Genomic DNA, 17,221 nt, shown 5'->3' with positions numbered 1-17,221 from the left:
ACACGTTTTTACAAATGCAAAATATATGTATACATGATATATGTACATATATTTATAATATAAACATATTTAGTGTATATGCATATGTGTACACGTTTATATGTTACACACAAGTGTATAAATATATACATGTATTCACGTGTAAGTTTAGATATATGTAATTTGTAAAACGGGGGCATTAACCTTAACATTGGTAACTTGAATTTAGGGAGGGTGTGTATTTCTATTAGTAAGCTTACATCAATTTGTGCCTTTTATTGTTTGTGTTTTTAAAATGAGGATTAATTCATGTGGTGGGTGAAAAAATTAAAAGAAAGTCAATCTGATTACAAAAGATGAAGAGTGCCGTGGACACTGCAATCCAAGGCCTGCCACCCTGACGCCTCGCTGAAACTCCAGCCCAGGAAGAGCCCACTGGATGAAAGGCCCCCGGGGCAAGTACTTTTGTGTTTAGCGTCCCTACTAGTCCCACAAGGGCAAGGCGCTGTTCCCAGCTCGATGGGAACTGCTCTTCTTTTCTCAGGCACACAATCGGAGGCCGGAAAGTTCAACAAGTGCCTGAGCGGGAGCGACCTTCCGGGAACGCCGAATTTGCACGGAGCTGCAAAGCCGGGTGTGTTTCTCCGGGTGCGCAGCGGGCTCAGCAGGCCGCCAGCGCAGGTCACCGCGGCCTCTGAACAGCCTTTCAATGGCCCTCTCTTCCCGGAGTTGTGGCCCTTCCCAGCCCTGCCTCCCAGCCCCGCCCCTCTCCCTGGACGCATCTCTGGGTCCCATCATCACCCGGCGCCGGGCCCTCCCTCCCTGCCCTCCCCTCCTCCCTCCTTCCTTCCTTCCCTTCCTCCCTCTCTCCCTCCCTCCCAGCTCCTCCACCAGGAAACAACCGGATTCCGGATCCCGGCTGCGGCCTGACCCGTGAGATTCCCTAACCTGGCTGGCGGGCGGGGTTGGAGACCAGCTAAGGGTGGGGGAGTGGGAGGAGCTGGGCCTTTGGGCTGCTCTTGGGGGAACCGGGAGTAGAGATGGTGTCGGCAGGAAGCCCGTGGTCCCGGGTTTCCCGGGAGGGCAGGCATTAAACATGGAATCGGCCACACAGCTGGCAGAGCGGTGGAAGCAGGGAGGGGCCCAGTCCCGGGAGCTGCAGTTCCAGTCCTTTCCGGGCCAGACCCTGATCCCTGGCCTTTCTCACCTAGTTCTTCTCTCTCCCTCCCGTTTTCAGGGCTCCACGCTGGCCGGGAGAATGAAAGGCCTCAGCCGGGGGCTCCCTGCCACCAGCACTGGGTCCTAAGAGCTGCCATCCAGGCTGGGTAAGTATCCTCTTCCTTTCTGCCCCATTACAGCCCTTGGCTTTTCCCATCTTGCTCTTCAGTCTCTGTCTCCTCCCTATCTTGTGCTTCTGCCAACATCTTCACATCCTGCTCCTGGGGAGGTCCTAAGCCTCTTCCTGTAGCCAAAAAGGTGTGTGTGTGTGTGTGTGTGTGTGTGTGTGTGTGTGTGTGTGTACAGGCGCGCACAGAGGTGTCATAGAGCTGCTGTTGCCGTATGAAAGGAATCTGAAGTAGTCTAAAAATAAGATTTCCTGTTGCACACTTAATTTGACATGTTATACGTGGCCAGCTGCTTATGCTCTGAACCTACCCGGTGGCTTAAATCCTTTGCTCTTGCTTGTCCCTGCCTGGTGGCCTCTATCTCAGGAGCTTGGCCCAATAGCAAGTGTCCCTTCTGGGTCTCTTTCAGTATTTTCTATATATTTATGTCAGTCTGTCATCCTTGCCCCTTTCAGCCGCCCGGATGGCGACCCCAGCCTCAGCCCCAGACACACGGGCTCTCGTGGCTGACTTTGTAGGCTATAAGCTGAGGCAGAAGGGCTATGTCTGTGGAGCAGGCCCTGGGGAAGGCCCAGCAGCAGACCCGCTGCATCAAGCCATGCGGGCCGCCGGAGACGAATTTGAGACCCGGTTCCGGCGCACCTTCTCTGACCTGGCCGCCCAGCTACACGTGACCCCAGGCTCAGCCCAGCAACGCTTCACCCAGGTTTCTGACGAACTTTTCCAAGGGGGCCCCAACTGGGGCCGTCTTGTGGCGTTCTTTGTCTTTGGGGCTGCCCTGTGTGCTGAGAGTGTCAACAAAGAAATGGAGCCACTGGTGGGACAGGTGCAAGACTGGATGGTGACCTACCTGGAGACACGCCTGGCTGACTGGATCCACAGCAGTGGGGGCTGGGTAAGAAGCTTCTCAGTTGCTGCTCTCTTCACCCCTCCGCATAGCTGGTCTTCGTGGGGAGATGGGGTCTGTGGTGGAAGGCCGGGGCATTTGTGCTGGGGAAGAGCCATCAGGGCTGAGTTCCCCTGTTTAAGTGGAATCAGACTGAGAGCGTCAAGCGGGACCCCTGAGTCATGTAGCCTGAATGGTGGGGAGGGTCAGGGATGGGTTGGGGCTAGGCAAGCCTTAGCAGAGGATGACAGTTCTGAACAGAATTTTTTGCAAGGAAAGGATGGGGCTCCCTGGAGGCAGACAGTGCAGAGGAGCCAGGGCGGGGGTGAGGGGGGGGGTCTTCGGGGCCAGGCCGGTAGGCAGTGGAGCTTTGGCTGGAGGAGCTGGGTGCGGGGTAGAGCTCACAGCGGATGGAACTGGAACTCTTCCTTCCCTCTTCTCTCCACTCTCCTTTCCTGATACCCCTCCTCTCCTTCTTTCTCCACTTCCCTTCTCTCCCACAGGCGGAGTTCACAGCTCTGTACGGGGCCGGGGCCCTGGAGGAGGCACGGCGTCTGCGGGAGGGGAACTGGGCATCAGTGAGGACAGTGCTGACGGGGGCTGTGGCTCTGGGGGCCCTGGTAACCGTAGGGGCCTTTTTTGCCAGCAAGTGAGAAAGTCGAGGGCCAGGTGGGGCTAGGTGTGGCTAGGGGCCAGGAGAGCTGGGACAGAATAGAGACTGCCCTCGGAAGAAATTGGATGGTCATGGAACCGAGAAGGGCAGGGAAGGTGGAGTGTGAGGGAGCATGCCAGGCAGGTGGCGGCAAGAATGAGTTGGAGACATTAAGGAATGTTTCAAGGCCAGGAGCCCAGGAGACGGAGTCCTCCCAGGGCTTGGGGGGGGGACAAGCAGCATGCCCGTGTTATGGGCACACGACTACCCAGAACACGGCGTGTAGCTCCAAGAGAGGCGGGCTTCTTTTGAAGAGTTGTGTCTCCATTAGATGAGTGGGGTGGAGGGGACCTGGATTACACCTCCCTTTGGCATGGCAGCTTGGCGATCAGGTGACCGGATGTGGTGGCTGTGGCTGTGGGTTGCTTGGGCACACGCGTGCATGCTCATGTGCATGCTGGGCTGTTTGTCGGCGCTGGTGATGGAACACTTAGAGAAAACATTCCTTCTTGCAGTGACAAGAACAAGGGCCAGTTCACTGCCCCTCTCCCCTCCGCCCCTACCCCTGACCCTAGGCCTGCAGGCTGAGGGAGGAAGAGTGTGTCTAGACTAGGGCGCTGGCGCTGCTGAAGGTTGTTGGCAGGGGCTTTGGAGAGAAGAGTTCTGCAGCTGGCCTTGTTCTTTCTTGTCCCCCTTCTGTGTGCATCTTCGCACCTGGGCTGACAGAGGGTAAGGCTGTGGAGCCCAGGTAGGTAGAAGCGTGGGTAGTAGGACCTACCTGCCACCTTCCCCTCTAATGGGGGCACAATGGTGCCTCAGGTGTTGCCTCTTTCTAGGACCTCTCTATCCAGCTGAAACTCTAAATTGGGGCTCTAGTTTTCCCTTGGAAGATAGGACCTAAATGCTGATCTAGAATTCAGTTTGGGTCCTGAACTGTCTCGGTGAGACTGCCAATGCCTGGAGAGGACCATTCCAGCTCTGAGCCCCTTGGGTGTGGTGGTGACAGGTACTTCCTTGACTGGCCTATTCTGTGTGGTGGGTTTTGGTGCTGCTTTATCAGGGGCCAGGTATATGGGTTCTAGAGTACCTGCCATGACCTAAACACATTTCTGTTTCTTTTGAGGCCATGCTCCTTGCACAGGTGTTATTGTCCCTGCAGATGCTGACATTAGAACCCACAGACCAGTCCTCTAGAACAGATCACACTATAGCTTTTTCTTATGAGGGAGGAATTCTTCACTCCAGATGCATGCCCTGAGCCAGACCTCACTGCTGCACTTTCCAAGGTGCTAACATTGCTGCTCTCCAGTGCTGACTTTGTTCATAGTGCTCTAGAACCCTACCCTTGATCCCGAGCACTGATCAACTTAGCAAGACCACAGCCGACTTGACTTTTCACTTGGTCCTAGAATGTGGCATCATATTGTGTGTGCTAGAATGTGGGACCAAATTGGCCTCAGGTGTTTAGTCCAGACTTTTGCTTTGGAGAGAGGGTTGCACTTTTCGATGGTGTCTGTAGGGATGTGGGAGACTGCATGTGCCAGTTGGTCTGTTTTGAGTGTGCTGATCTAAGAAACTCAGAGCTGTCTGTGGCCAGCAGTTGGAGTGGGAGGCTCTGACTTGCTCAGGACAAACCAGGCCAGTGGTTTTCAAACTGCTTGGCAGAGCCCCGATGTGTCCCGGGGTTGCCTCAGGAGTCCTTAGGGAGATGAGGAGTGGAGGGCTGGGCAGTTTGCCCTCAGACAGAACAGCTCTCCTGTAGCTGTCTTATGTATCGGGGTTCAGGGTAAGATTTTCTTTGTGGTAAGGGCTTTGCTGCTGAAACAAGTTAGAAAACCACTGACTAGACCATCCGTTCCAACCGGAGCCTGTGCTCCTCCAAGGTCAGGGAAGACTCTGCTCCACTCTTCCCATGGGATACCAACCCAGGTTAGCATTCCTGGGGGCCGTTAGCGAACAGGAGCAGTGGGAACTGTGGGGGGTTAGCAGCGTGCTCTGCTCGCAAGCCTTCTCTGGGGTGGAGGAGCAACATGTCAGGATAGGGTGAAGGGCGTGGTCGTGGTCTGGATTCCCAGAAGCTTAGCTTAGATGGGACCACAGTGGGGAGTTATGGCCTGTTTTGCCCTTCGTTTTAAGGGCCAGTGGCAACCCAGAGACTCTTCTGTCAGGGAGAACCAGGGACTGTCTTTTAGAGCCATATAGTTCCTTGGGATTAGCTCTTGGCCAAGAAGGCTGAGTATGGCTCCCAATTTTTAAATCCATTTCATTTTTTTTAAACGAGGGAAATGGATATAATTTTTCAAATATTAAATAGGTGGAGAGGATGTTCTTGCTCTCCAGAGCCCAAAGGGACAGATAGGGACTTCGCTTAGGCCAAGGAAAGAGCGGAAGTGGGGCAACTCAGTCCTGCAATTATTAATCCCACTCCCCACTTACACTAGGGCGTACATATACTATTTTACTTTTTTAAATCATAAACGGCAGGAGAACAGATTTGGTTAGTTTAGAAGAAGAGAAAAAGCTCTATAAATATAAATATATATTCCTGTATTTTTATTTAATAATTTATAAATGCCAAGTTCATTTGACTTTTATTTTTGTGTAATATGTAATGGTCGTATTAAAAATAAATAAATAAAGCCCAGAAATTTAATGAGAAGTACTGAACAGGGTTTTGTGACTTCTATACTGTACAGCCTGGTTTTAGAACTCTCATTAAACCAGTCATTTCTTATGGCCATGACCTTGCTAAGGGAAATAATTTGAGTTATAGGAATTTGGGAAAGTACTGAGGTTGAGAAAAAGATTTCACACCTACCCCACCTGGCCAAACACTGAAACTTAAGAACTCTGTACCAGCTGGAGCCTGAAGAAGGTGCAGGCATGAGGTACATCGGGAGCCTTCTTACATTCACCAACCCCCTCCTCAAACATCCTGGCGTGGTGTGGTGGCAACAGCTGTAATCCCGGCAGACAGGAAGGTGGGCCACCCAGGTACACAGTGAGTTCAAGGCCAACAAGGCTTCGTGAAACCTTGTCTCTGAACCAATTATCAGAAAGCAGAAAGTAATTAATGCATGGAGGACATTCTTAAGTAATACTCTCAAATACAAAAGCTAGGCTGTAAACTCAGCTGCAAGGTTCTTGGCAGCCAGAGCAATCTGGAAGACAGTGAGATTAAAAGCTTTATAGTTACTCAAAGGCACAGTTTTCAGGAAAGATACTTAGTGACATAATTGATGGCAAATGGAGTATTTTATCTCCATTGTTCTTTTAGTATTACCAAGTGGGGATCTTGAAGGTCTTAGGTTTGCTCTATCAGCCTCATTACAATTTAGGCCAAATACTTTATCATGATCTGATTGCTAAGCTTTAGGCTGTCCAAGAGGACAGATGACTGTTTTCTTATATAGTTCCCTGTAAATGCAAACTCATCCAGATGGCCCTTTTAATAAAATTGGGCAACACTTAGTTACAGTTTCTGAACACTGCAGCAGGGGTAGGGAGGTTGGGTTGGGGTAGTTCTTGCTCATGCTGTAAATCTAGTACACTTGAGGTGCAAGGACCTCAAGTGTAGATCTGGCTGGGACATCCGTAGTCTGCTCCAAGCCAGCCTGAGCTGCAAGCTAAGACTCATTGTCAGGGGAAGAACAAGACCCAAAACTACAGTTCCTGACAAGTGGATAGATTATAGACATTCTTTATAAATTTTTTGTTTGCTTTTTCTTTCTTTCTTTCTTTCTTTCTTGAGACAGGATCTTGCTTGTAGTCCAGGCTGGCCTCAGACTCACAGAGTCGCCATTCCAGGTGTGCCACTGTGTCTAACTGGGTTGTTTAAAAATTTAAAAAACAGCCTTAAATCTAGTTACCGGGAGGCATGTAAACAATAAGAATGCAGCCAGAAGCTGGATGTGGTGCTGCGGGTTCATAATCCCAGCCTTTGGGAGAAGTAGTTCAGTGCCATTGCAGCTTATATGAGACACTGCTCAACACAGGCAACAGAAAGTGTGAGCAGCAAACATAACAATGAATTACATGTTTGCTTTCGTTCATCACTCACTCCAGAGAAAATGTTCACCAATTTTCTGTTATTTAGCACAGTTCTAGGCACACAGGCAAAGAGAATGGAAAGACAAGCCTCAGCTCACATGTTGCTTTTTACACTTAAAGTAAGAGAATCAGACAAAAACTAAATAAATCTCATAATGTGTGGGAAGACAGTGATTACCATGTGTGGGGTGTGGTGGCCTACTCCTTTCACTAGGGAGGCAGGGCCAAGCAGCTCTCTGGAGGTTCACGGCTAGCCTGGCTGACATGGGAGACCCTGTTAAAAATACTGCTTTAAATAGGATCAAAGGTGGAAACGTGTGACCATCTAATTTTAAATCAGATGTCTAAGGTGACAAGTAAAACCACCAATGGTATAATTGAAAAAAATACAATTATTATCATGGAAAACATTTGTATATTTTCCTGTAAAACTAACATTGGTAAGAAAATAGCATGTGGATGTGTGAAAGATCACATTTTATATATGTGTGTGAGCCTCCCTATTTAAACAGAGACTTCAGCAAGAGTAGATCAAGATACCATTTGTGGTTTTGTCAGGTGGGTAGATTTTGTTCTGTCAGAATTTCTGATTTAATGAACGTAGACATCTGATAATGCACCTTAAAGCAAGTTTCTCAGATACAAAGTTTTTAAGAAGTTACCCAGTCAAGCCCAGTGCGATAGCAAACTATCCATCCATCCATCCATCTATCTATCTCTCGGTCCATCCATCTGTCTGCTTGCAATCTCAAAATTCAAGGGGTGGGAGGATCACCAAAAGTTGAAGGCCAGTCTCTCTACATAGTGGATTCTAAGCCATCCAGGGCTACATAAGCAGGCCCTTTATCAAAGATTCAGCCACTTAGCAGGCTGGTGAGAGGACTCGGGGTCACAGTGCTTGCCACCATGCCTGGCAACCTGAATTCAATCTCACGTGGTGGAAAGGGTGTCCTGATCCACTTACCTCCACACAAGGGCCATGACACACATGTTCCCCCTCCAATAAGTTAAGTGTAAAAAGAAAAAAAAAATGATAAAATTAGCTAGTCAGTGGAGCTAGAGAAATGGCGATGGGGTAAGAGCACTTGCTGCTCTGTGTAGAGTTCAGGCCCTAGGATCTGTGTCAGGTAGTTTAAGACCAACTGCAGCTCCAGGAGGTCAGACACCTGGTGTCTGTGGGCACCAGCACACACCCACCCATACATAAATAGAATGTTTTAAAAGTTATCCAGTCAAAACGGAACATGAGCAGCCTGGCAGAAGCCCTTTTACATTTAAATGGCCACCCTACTTTCATGCAAGGTCTGATCTAGGAAGTTAATACAAGCAAGGCCAGACCACATTAGAAGATGCCAGATCTCCTAAGTAGAGACTATGGGCCGGAAAGATAGCTCAGCATTAAGAGTTCTTACTGCTCTTGCAGAGGACCTGGGTTCATATCTCAGTACCTACAGAGCAGCTCACAACTACCTGGACTTCCAGCTCCAGGGAATCTGACACCCTCTTCTGGCTTCTGTGGGCTCCTACTTGTGTTACACATAAACTCACACAGGCACACATATATGGATATATAAAGTAATAAGTTTTTTTTAAAATGTTGGGCTCCAAGTCTTATGTTAATACTGTCTTGTGAAATATAATGGAAGCTACAAATAGTCTTACATTTTTCTAGGAACCTCATTTAAAATGTAAGAGAGTGCCAGGCAATAGTGAACACACCTTTAACACCAGTATTTGGGAGGCAGAGGCAGGCAGATCTCTGAGTTCAAGGCCAGCCTTGTCTACAGATTTAATTCTAGGATAGCCAGGAAAACAGAGAAACCCTGTCTCAAAAAATAAAAAGACAAAAAAAATATATATATATATAGTTGCAGTCATATTTGATATATAATTTTGTATTCTACTGCTTTGACTTGACATATTTTGTTTCTGACAAAAGGTACAAAAAAACTTACATAATATGTATAAACCCTTTCTGGTACAAAATAACCTTTTGTTGGATACTATGGTTTGCTTACTTTTTTGTCTCTTTCTGGAATTTACAGTTTTCTAGTTTTCAGCATCATACTTAATAGAGTTTGCTTGTTTGCTTATTCATTTATTTATTTGTTTTTGTTTTTTTCAAGACAGGGTTTCTCTGTGTAGCCCTGGCTGTCTTAGAACTCACTGTGTACACCAGGCTGGCCTCCAACTCAGAGAGATCCACCTGAGATCCACCTGCCCCTGCCTCCTGAGTGCTGGGATTAAGGTCATGCACCACCTCCCCCAGCCTCTTTTCTTTTTTGAGACAGGGTCTCATGTAGCCCAGGCTTGCCATGGCTCTCTTAGGCTAACCTTGAACTCCCAGATCCTTCTGCTTCCACCTCCCTAGTGCTAGGAATACTGGAGAATGTGACCATACCTAACTCTTCTAAAATTTTTTTAAAAATTTAATATGTATGTCTGCTGGAAACCAAACTCAGGTCCTTTATAAGAATACAAGTACTCTTGTGCTTCTGTTTGTTTTTTAAGACAAGGTTTCACTGTGGCCTTGCTGTCCTGGAATTTGCTCCGTAGACCAGGGTGGCTTCGAAGTCACAGAGCTCTGCCGGTGCCTGCCTCCCAAATGCTGGGGTTAAAGGCTTGCACCACCACACCTGTAACTCTTGTGTTTTGTTGTTGTTTTGGGGACAGGTTATTGTTGGATAGCTCTAGCTAGTCACTCTGGTGCTCTCTATGTAGTTCAGACTGGCCTTGGCACTTCCCCTCCATCCGCTTCTCCAGTGCTAAGATTACACAGGTGTACCACAATGCTGAGAAAATTATAACCTCAGGAGGCCTGAGGGAGGAGGATCTCAAGCTGAGGCCAGACGACATAGTACGGCCCAGTTTCGAAAAGAAAAAACGAAAAGAATAGCACTTGGGAGACAGAGGCAGGCAGATCTTTGAGTTTGAGGTCAGCCTGGTGTACAGACCAGGAGTTCCAGATTGCCAGGGCTATACAGAGAAACCCTGTCACAGAAACACACACAGATACACGCAAAAAAAAAAAAAAAAAAAGAAAAGAAAAGAATCTTTGAGTTTGAGGTCAGCTTGGTCTACAGATGGAGTTCCAAAACAGCCAGGGCTACTCAGAGAAACCCTGTCACAGACACACACACACAGTTTTTTAAATCCAAAGAATTTAGGGGAATACAGTTTTGGAAATACTTTCCTATGAAGGTCAGAATCCACCCATAAGGAACAGTGCCAGTTAAGTAATCACGGGCTCACCAAAAGTAGAATTATAAGGTATTTAATAGATGGGCGTGGTAGCACACACTTTTAATCCCAGCACTTGGGAGGGAGAGGCAGGCGGATCTCTATGAGATTAAGGCCAACCTGGAGTATATATTGAGCTTCAGACCAGCCAGAGTTCATCATTGAGACTTCAGCTCTCAGCCACACCATCCCAACACAGAGGCATTTGCTACTCTCATTTCCCTTAGTTAGCTTGCTTAAATTGGGCGCCAGCAAAACCTTCAGAGTTTGAATTGGTTGGAATCTGCAGAAGAGACCTTCCCCTGGAACTCATCTGGTGCTTGTCTTTGGAGATCAACTTTAGTTCTGATGGATCTGCAGCAGCAGTTTGACTCTTCTCCCAGCTCCCAATCTCCTGAGGTAAGGAATTGCACTGAGATGTGGGCCACAGTGGGGTAAAATGAGTGATGCTTCTGCCTTCGGCTTGCTTAGAGGGGTTACTTCTTGCCCCCAGCCCCTGTTCCAGCCACGTTTTTTTGGTTGTTTGTGTGAACCCACCCCTCAAACTTGTAGTTTGGTTTGTCTACAAAAAGGCCTCTTGCAGATTTAGACTACTGCCCTTTACTCCTACAAATGTGTGGACATTCTACCGGAGTGTGGGAATCCAGCCTTCTCCAGGGCCAGCTCTTGTGGGTACTAGTGCAGAGCTGTCTTGAGAGCCTGCGTGGAGAAATTCGTCTGGGGTCTTCACGCGGGGTTTGCAAGCTAGGAGACTGCAGAGGATAAAAGATGGCACCTAGAAGCTGCAAGGAGCCTTCGCACAACGTGTACTCTGCCTAGTGTATCACCACTTATGGAATCAAATATAAACAGGACTTGACCCCTTGTCTGCAGGCACTCATCACCTAGCTAGGAAGCAGCGCAGAATCCTTAAATGTGCAGTAGAGACAGGCCCACTTGTCCCAAGCTAGGATGGGAAAGCTGGTGGGAGATGTTTTCACGGAGGTTTGCACATGTAAGGGAGAAACGGCATATAGAGAGGCAGAATCTGGACCTCAGGTACACTCATGGAACGAGAAGTGTAGAGATGACACTTGCAAACTATCCCTAAGGCCACAGTAAGGAACTTTGACACGTCAGCTGGCCAGGAAACAGAGGGCTAGTGTAACAGTTTAGGCAAGAAAACAGGCCGGAAGCTAAGCGGGAATGAAGGTCTAAAAAGACCGATTCAGAACACACCTCCCAAGCTGGCAGGTCTGGGTGAGGATTAATGAGGTATCACTTTGGATGTCGACGCCAGTAACGTAAGTTGGGAAAAAGACCACTCCCTCCTTTTCACAGCCTCCACTTCTAATTCTTAGGTTGTCAGTAATAACGTCAAGACGGGTCCCTACTCCTACACTTAAGGGCCTGGCCGGTCATGTGACCTCAGACTCCCTTGGCTGGGGCTTTTATTTATTTATTTATTTTTGCCGCTTTTCGAGAAGCTGCGTCTCTACGTAGTGCTGACTGGCCTGGAACTCACTCTATAGAAATAGCCTGGTCTTGAACTGACAAAAGATCCGCCTGCCTCTGCTTTGTGAGCACTGGCATTTAAAGGCGTGCGCCAGCACACCCCGGCTAGACAACCCTTTCGGGAGCAAGGTTCACCTGTCGCACAACGGGTGTCAGCCCGGCGAATCCCTCAAGCCAATCGGCATCCGAGAACGGGCCGCTTGGGTGAGGTCTTTGGAAGATTGGTCCTCGGCACTTTCCTAGTCGGGGGCCAATCGCAGAGCATCCTCCATGTTGTGGGCCCGCCCACGGGCGGAGGATGAGCGGAAGGTCGTCACAGTGCGGCCGTATTGTTACCTAAGGGCTCCACAGGAGGTGGGGTGTGTTGATTGACAGGCACATTTCACCTACCGGGATCAGAGAATTTGGCGCAGTGTCCCGCCTTAGAGGTGGGGTCTCGTCTGATTGCCAAGTGTAATTCCCCAGTAGTATTCGAGCTCGGGGTGACGGGCAGGCTGACTGACTAATGAGTCCTCGGCGTGGCCGGCTCAGCTCTCCAATCGCCGAGCGGCGGGCCCCAGTCTGAGCGGCGATGGCGGCGGCGGCGGCGGCGGCAGCAGCAGCGGGGGCTGCGGGCGGTCGGGGCTCCGGGCCGGGGCGGCGGCGCCATCTTGTGCCCGGGGCCGGTGGGGAGGCCGGGGAGGGGGACCCGGGGGGCGCAGGGGACTACGGGAACGGCCTGGAGTCTGAGGAGCTGGAGCCTGGGGAGCTGCTGCCGGAGCCCGAGCCCGAAGAGGAGCCGCCCCGGCCCCGCGCCCCTCCGGGAGCTCCGGGTCCTGGGCCCGGCTCGGGAGCCCCCGGCAGTCAGGAGGAGGAGGAAGAGCCGGGGCTGGTCGAGGCCGACCCCGGGGACGGTGCCATTGAGGACCCGGTGAGGGAAGGAGGCCGGCGAGCGGGCCGGGTCACGGGAGGCCCGCAGCTCGGGCGGGAGGAGGCCGGCGGGGGGTGGGGTTGGGCGTGGAAGAACGTGGCTGGTGGCGGGCCGGGGCCGTTCGTGAGCGGGCTGATGGGGCAGCCTGGGTGCCCGGCGCGGCCCCGGAGGAGGTAATGTGGTTCTTCTCTCTTTTTATTTATTTATTTTTTTTGCGCGTGTTTTTTTTATTATTTTAAAATTTCAGTCACGACCCTCGCACGAGGCGAGGGAAATGGCCGAGCGTGGCTGTGGCCGGGCCGAGACAAAATGTACGGCGCAGCCCTTGCCCGTGGGTGCTTAACCTTCTGCATGCCCCGCTCACTCGTTGTAGGAGCTAGAAGCGATCAAAGCTCGAGTCAGGGAAATGGAGGAAGAGGCTGAGAAGCTGAAGGAGCTACAGAACGAGGTGGAGAAGCAGATGAACATGAGCCCGCCCCCAGGCAATGGTGAGTAGCTCGGCCGTCCGCACGCACCGCCCGGGTCTCCGGTCGGCAGGGCGGTGGGAGGGAGGACCGCAGAGTGCCTGTAGCCGCTCGGGACCTTGAAGCTGCTTGTCTGAGCAGTTTCTCTGGGCAGGTGCTGTGGTCATAGTCCATTATGTGTGCTACTGACCTTTGTTAGACACAAGCTCCTTTCGGGGGTGATGGGCTTGTGCCTTCCTTTGTTTCGTTTATAAGTGTGTGTCTCTTTGTCTGTACCCTTGTTGTGGAGATTGCCAGCTGGCGTTTGACCTTCAGTCTAATACTTTTCAGTTAGGGACCCTTTAGTTACGACTTACAAGATTCCTGATGGTTGTGAGTGAGGGACCTCTTTAATCTAAAAATGTCAGATCTTAGTTTTCTTCACTCTGAGGCATTTCATCCAAAGCCGAATAGAGGCTTGATTTGGGGAACGTATATTCGTATACCTTTTTTTTTACTTTGGTTTTTAGGGGTAGTTCTCAAATGTATGTTGAAACCTACTATGTACTGGGGTTCTATCTAAGTAACGGGTATAGCAGAACAGATAAAAATCTTAGCCTAATGGTGGAAGTGAATAGTTATTGTTCCAGCAGAAAACATGCTTGCTTAGAAATGTTTTTCTCTCTTAAAGCTGGCCCAGTGATCATGTCCCTCGAGGAGAAGATGGAAGCTGATGCCCGATCGATCTATGTCGGCAATGTGTGTATTAGGGAGGAATCTGATTTGGGGTTAGAGGGGCCTTCTTTTATTTATTCATTCATTCATTTATTTATTTATGATAGGGCGTAGTTCAGACTGCACTCATTCAAAGTGATTCTCCAGACTCGGCCACCTGAATACTGGCGTTATAGGAATGCATTCTCTCTTTTCTTTTTGTCTTCCTTTTTTTTTTTTTTTTTTTTTTTTCTGAGACAGTTTCCAAGTGTAGCCCTGGCTATCCTGGACTCACTTTGTAGATCAGGCTAGCCTCAGAATTTAAGAGGTCCATTCTCTACCTCTGCCTCCCCCTGAGTGCTGGAATCACAGGCATATGCCACCACATCCTGCTAAGAGTACGCTCTTAATTGAGGGAGTTATTTAATAATTTTGAAAGCAATGTCCAGAAATTGTTTTGCAGTTTGGGGTTTGGAGGTGTGTGGCAGGGAAAAGGTTGAGGGTAAAGGTGATGAAATAATAGCTTCTAGAGTTGAAAGAAAGGGGATTATCTTAGAGAACCATATTTGATTTGCCTTGGACCCAGACTAAAGGGTGTAGGCAGGAATGCGTGTTCAAAAAGGAGTTTCTCAGAACTGAACTGTCTCCTTAGGTGGACTATGGTGCAACAGCAGAAGAGCTGGAAGCTCACTTTCATGGCTGCGGTTCAGTCAACCGAGTTACTATTCTCTGTGACAAGTTTAGTGGCCATCCCAAAGGGTGAGTACGGGAATAATGGAGATCTTGCTAGCCACCGTGTAAAAGTACATGACATTCTTCATACTATCACTCTCTGAGCTGGGAGTCCAACCCGGGACCTTGAATATGCTGCCTGTGCTCTACTTTTGATTTACTCAAGCATTGTTGACTCCCATTTTTAGGCTTTTGTTTGTTTTGTCTTTTTTCGGGACAGGGTTTCTCTGGCTATCCTGGAACTAGCCTTGTAGACCAGCTGCCCACAAACTCAGATCCACCTGCCTTTGCCTCCCCGGAGCTGGGAGTAAAGGTGTGTGGGTTTTACTTAAGTTGTCTGTATATCAGCAGCTGTGTATTAAATAAATGCCTTCAGAGACCAGATAATAAATTAATGAATTAAAGGCTAGGCAGAGTGGGGTTGTAAATTAGAAAGGGAGGCCAGCATCCAGCTGGCTATGCATGGGCTTGTTTGTAAATTTGGTGGTCCTGGAGAACCTCAAGACTCAGGATGGATGCTGGGCAAGCCCTCTTACTGAGGTGTATCACAGACTCACACCTTTTCAAACTTTCTGTTGTGCAGCAGGGTCTCTCAGGTTGCCCAGGCTGGTCTGGAACCCTGTTCTTGAACAGGTCTTGAATTTAGGTTCTCTTTCTGCAGCCTATTAAGTCATGGGATTGCAAACTGTATTCACTATGCCTAAATAGTTGGAAATTTTGTATAAATACTGTTATTATTTTAAAATGTTAACATGTATTCCAGTTAACTGTTTACAAGTTTAACCTGTTAGCTATTTGTAAAGTCTGATAAAATGCCAAATTATTCTTTCTAGGTTTGCATATATAGAGTTCTCAGACAAAGAGTCTGTGAGGACTTCCTTGGCCTTAGATGAGTCCCTGTTTAGAGGAAGACAGATCAAGGTAAGCACAGTGCCTCCCTAGGCATTCTGTACCCTCTCCTGGCTTGACTCCAAGGCCTTCTCTCCTCTGCCCTTTGCAGGTGATTCCCAAACGAACCAACAGACCAGGCATCAGCACAACAGACCGGGGCTTCCCTCGTGCTCGATACCGTGCCCGGACTACCAATTACAACAGCTCCCGATCTCGATTCTACAGTGGTTTTAACAGCAGGCCCCGGGGTCGAATCTACAGGTCAGGATAGATGGGCTGCTCCTCTCTCCCGCCTCCCATGAGCGCTTAGGCCTCATTCTCTCCTGATCTGAGGATCCCTGCTCCCTTGTCCTCCCTTTGGTTTCCAGGGACATGGTCCTCCTGCTTGTGCAGAGTAAGAAGTAGTTGCAGGCCAGTTGAGGAGGCCAGTTCTGTGTTTTCTTGAGCAGCCGTGAAGAGGGTAGATTAGTTCTGAGGTGTTTCTTCCCTCTGCCTTCTTCCTTTGGGAATTGGTGGCCATGAAAGTGTTTACACTGAATAAGGCCCCAGGGTAGAGAAGGTGCTGCTTGGACATTGTTACTTTCCCATGCTTGGAAGGATCCAGCTCCTGACTGATCCTCCCCCAGTTGAGTGGGAGGACTGTTCCACGGGTAGCTGTTTGATGGCCATGGCCAAGTGGCTCCGTAGTGCGGCTCTGCTTTCCTTCTGTCCTTGCATTTAAACTGTAAATTAAGATAAACCCTGCCTTTATTTTTTTTTTTACCAGATAGGGTTTAAGAGCTGTGGAGCACTGGATAAACAATGGATCCTTTTTCTTGTCCCTCAGTATCTTAGATGTGTGTCCTTGCCCCCTTTCCCACTCTAGGTCCCCCAGTTTGCCAGCTCTGCTATTGCTGGTACTGAGGCCTCACTTTTGCATTGCTCCCTTCAGTCACTGGGGCAGTTGTGGGCCCCGGGGAGGGTCTTGCACTGAACTCTCCAGTAACCCTGTTAACACCTAACTCTCCTTCTTTCTTCCAGGGGCCGGGCTAGAGCGACATCATGGTATTCCCCTTACTAAAAAAAGTGTGTATTAGGAGGAGAGAGAGGAAAAAAAGAGGAAAGAAGGAAAAAAAAAGAATTAAAAAAAAAAAAAAGAAAAACAGAAGATGACCTTGATGGAAAAAAATATTAAAAAAAAAAAAAAAAAGATATACTGTGGAGGGGGAGAATCCCGTAACTAACTGTGAGGAGGGACCTGCTGGGGAGTAGGGGAGACCCAGGGAGTGGGGCAGGGGCTACATATTCCCTCTGGGGGTTCGCCATGGACACATCTCAACTGTGCAAGCTGCTCCCTGTTTCCCTGCTCCCCTTCATCCTCTTTGGGCCTGCTCAAGGGTAGGTGGGCACGGGTGGTAGGAGGGCTTTTTTTTACCCAGGGCTCTGGAAGGACACCAAACTGTTCAGCTTGTTTCCTTCCCTCGTCTTCTCCCTGCCTTTTGCAGTCCCTGCCTGCCTGCTCCTGTCCTACCAGGTCTACGCCCACCCTACCCTTCTTTCCTCCGGCTCCCTGCCCCTCCAGTTTGCCTGGTGATCTATTTTGTTTCCTTTTGTGTTTCTTTTTCTGTTTTGAGTGTCTTTCTTTGCAGGTTTCTGTAGCCGGAAGATCTCGCTCCCAGAGGCTCCAGTGTAAATCCCCTCACCCTTGGGGAAATGCACTACTTTGTTTTGGGGAGTTTGGGGGTGTTTTTGTTTTTCAGGTGTTTTTGTTTTATTTTTTTTCTTTACCTTTTTTTTCCCTTTTATTTGGAGGGAATGGGAGGAAGTGGGAACAGGGAGGTGGGCGGTGGCTTTTGTTTATTTTTTTTTAACTCATTTCCAGGGGATGGGAATTTTTTTTTAAAT

The 17,221-nt window shown here is 49.1% G+C and overlaps 1 protein-coding gene across 2 annotated transcripts; it reads left to right on the top strand.

Moving 5' to 3' along the window:
- The first annotated feature begins 760 nt into the window (after window positions 1–760).
- On the top strand, window positions 761–16,484 carry LOC110550029 (polyadenylate-binding protein 2). Of its 2 annotated transcripts, XM_021639603.2 has the most exons (7): window positions 12,204–12,557; window positions 12,931–13,045; window positions 13,692–13,759; window positions 14,367–14,473; window positions 15,280–15,367; window positions 15,447–15,598; window positions 16,358–16,484. In XM_021639603.2, exons 1-7 carry the CDS (start codon window positions 12,219–12,221, stop codon window positions 16,395–16,397), a joined length of 909 nt encoding a protein of 302 aa, XP_021495278.1. In that variant the 5' UTR covers window positions 12,204–12,218; the 3' UTR covers window positions 16,398–16,484. The 2 variants fall into 2 exon arrangements, with proteins under 2 accessions (XP_060247178.1, XP_021495278.1); XM_060391195.1 differs by lacking the exons at window positions 12,204–12,557; window positions 12,931–13,045; window positions 13,692–13,759; ... (2 more) ...; window positions 15,447–15,598; window positions 16,358–16,484 and adding exons at window positions 761–912; window positions 1,217–1,304; window positions 1,781–2,220; window positions 2,715–5,522.
- Window positions 16,485–17,221: the final 737 nt, after the last annotated feature.

This window comes from Meriones unguiculatus, chromosome 9 (genome assembly GCF_030254825.1).
Source record: "Meriones unguiculatus strain TT.TT164.6M chromosome 9, Bangor_MerUng_6.1, whole genome shotgun sequence".
NCBI classification, from domain to species: domain Eukaryota; kingdom Metazoa; phylum Chordata; class Mammalia; order Rodentia; family Muridae; genus Meriones; species Meriones unguiculatus.
This window is presented reverse-complemented; position numbering and strand designations above follow the sequence as displayed.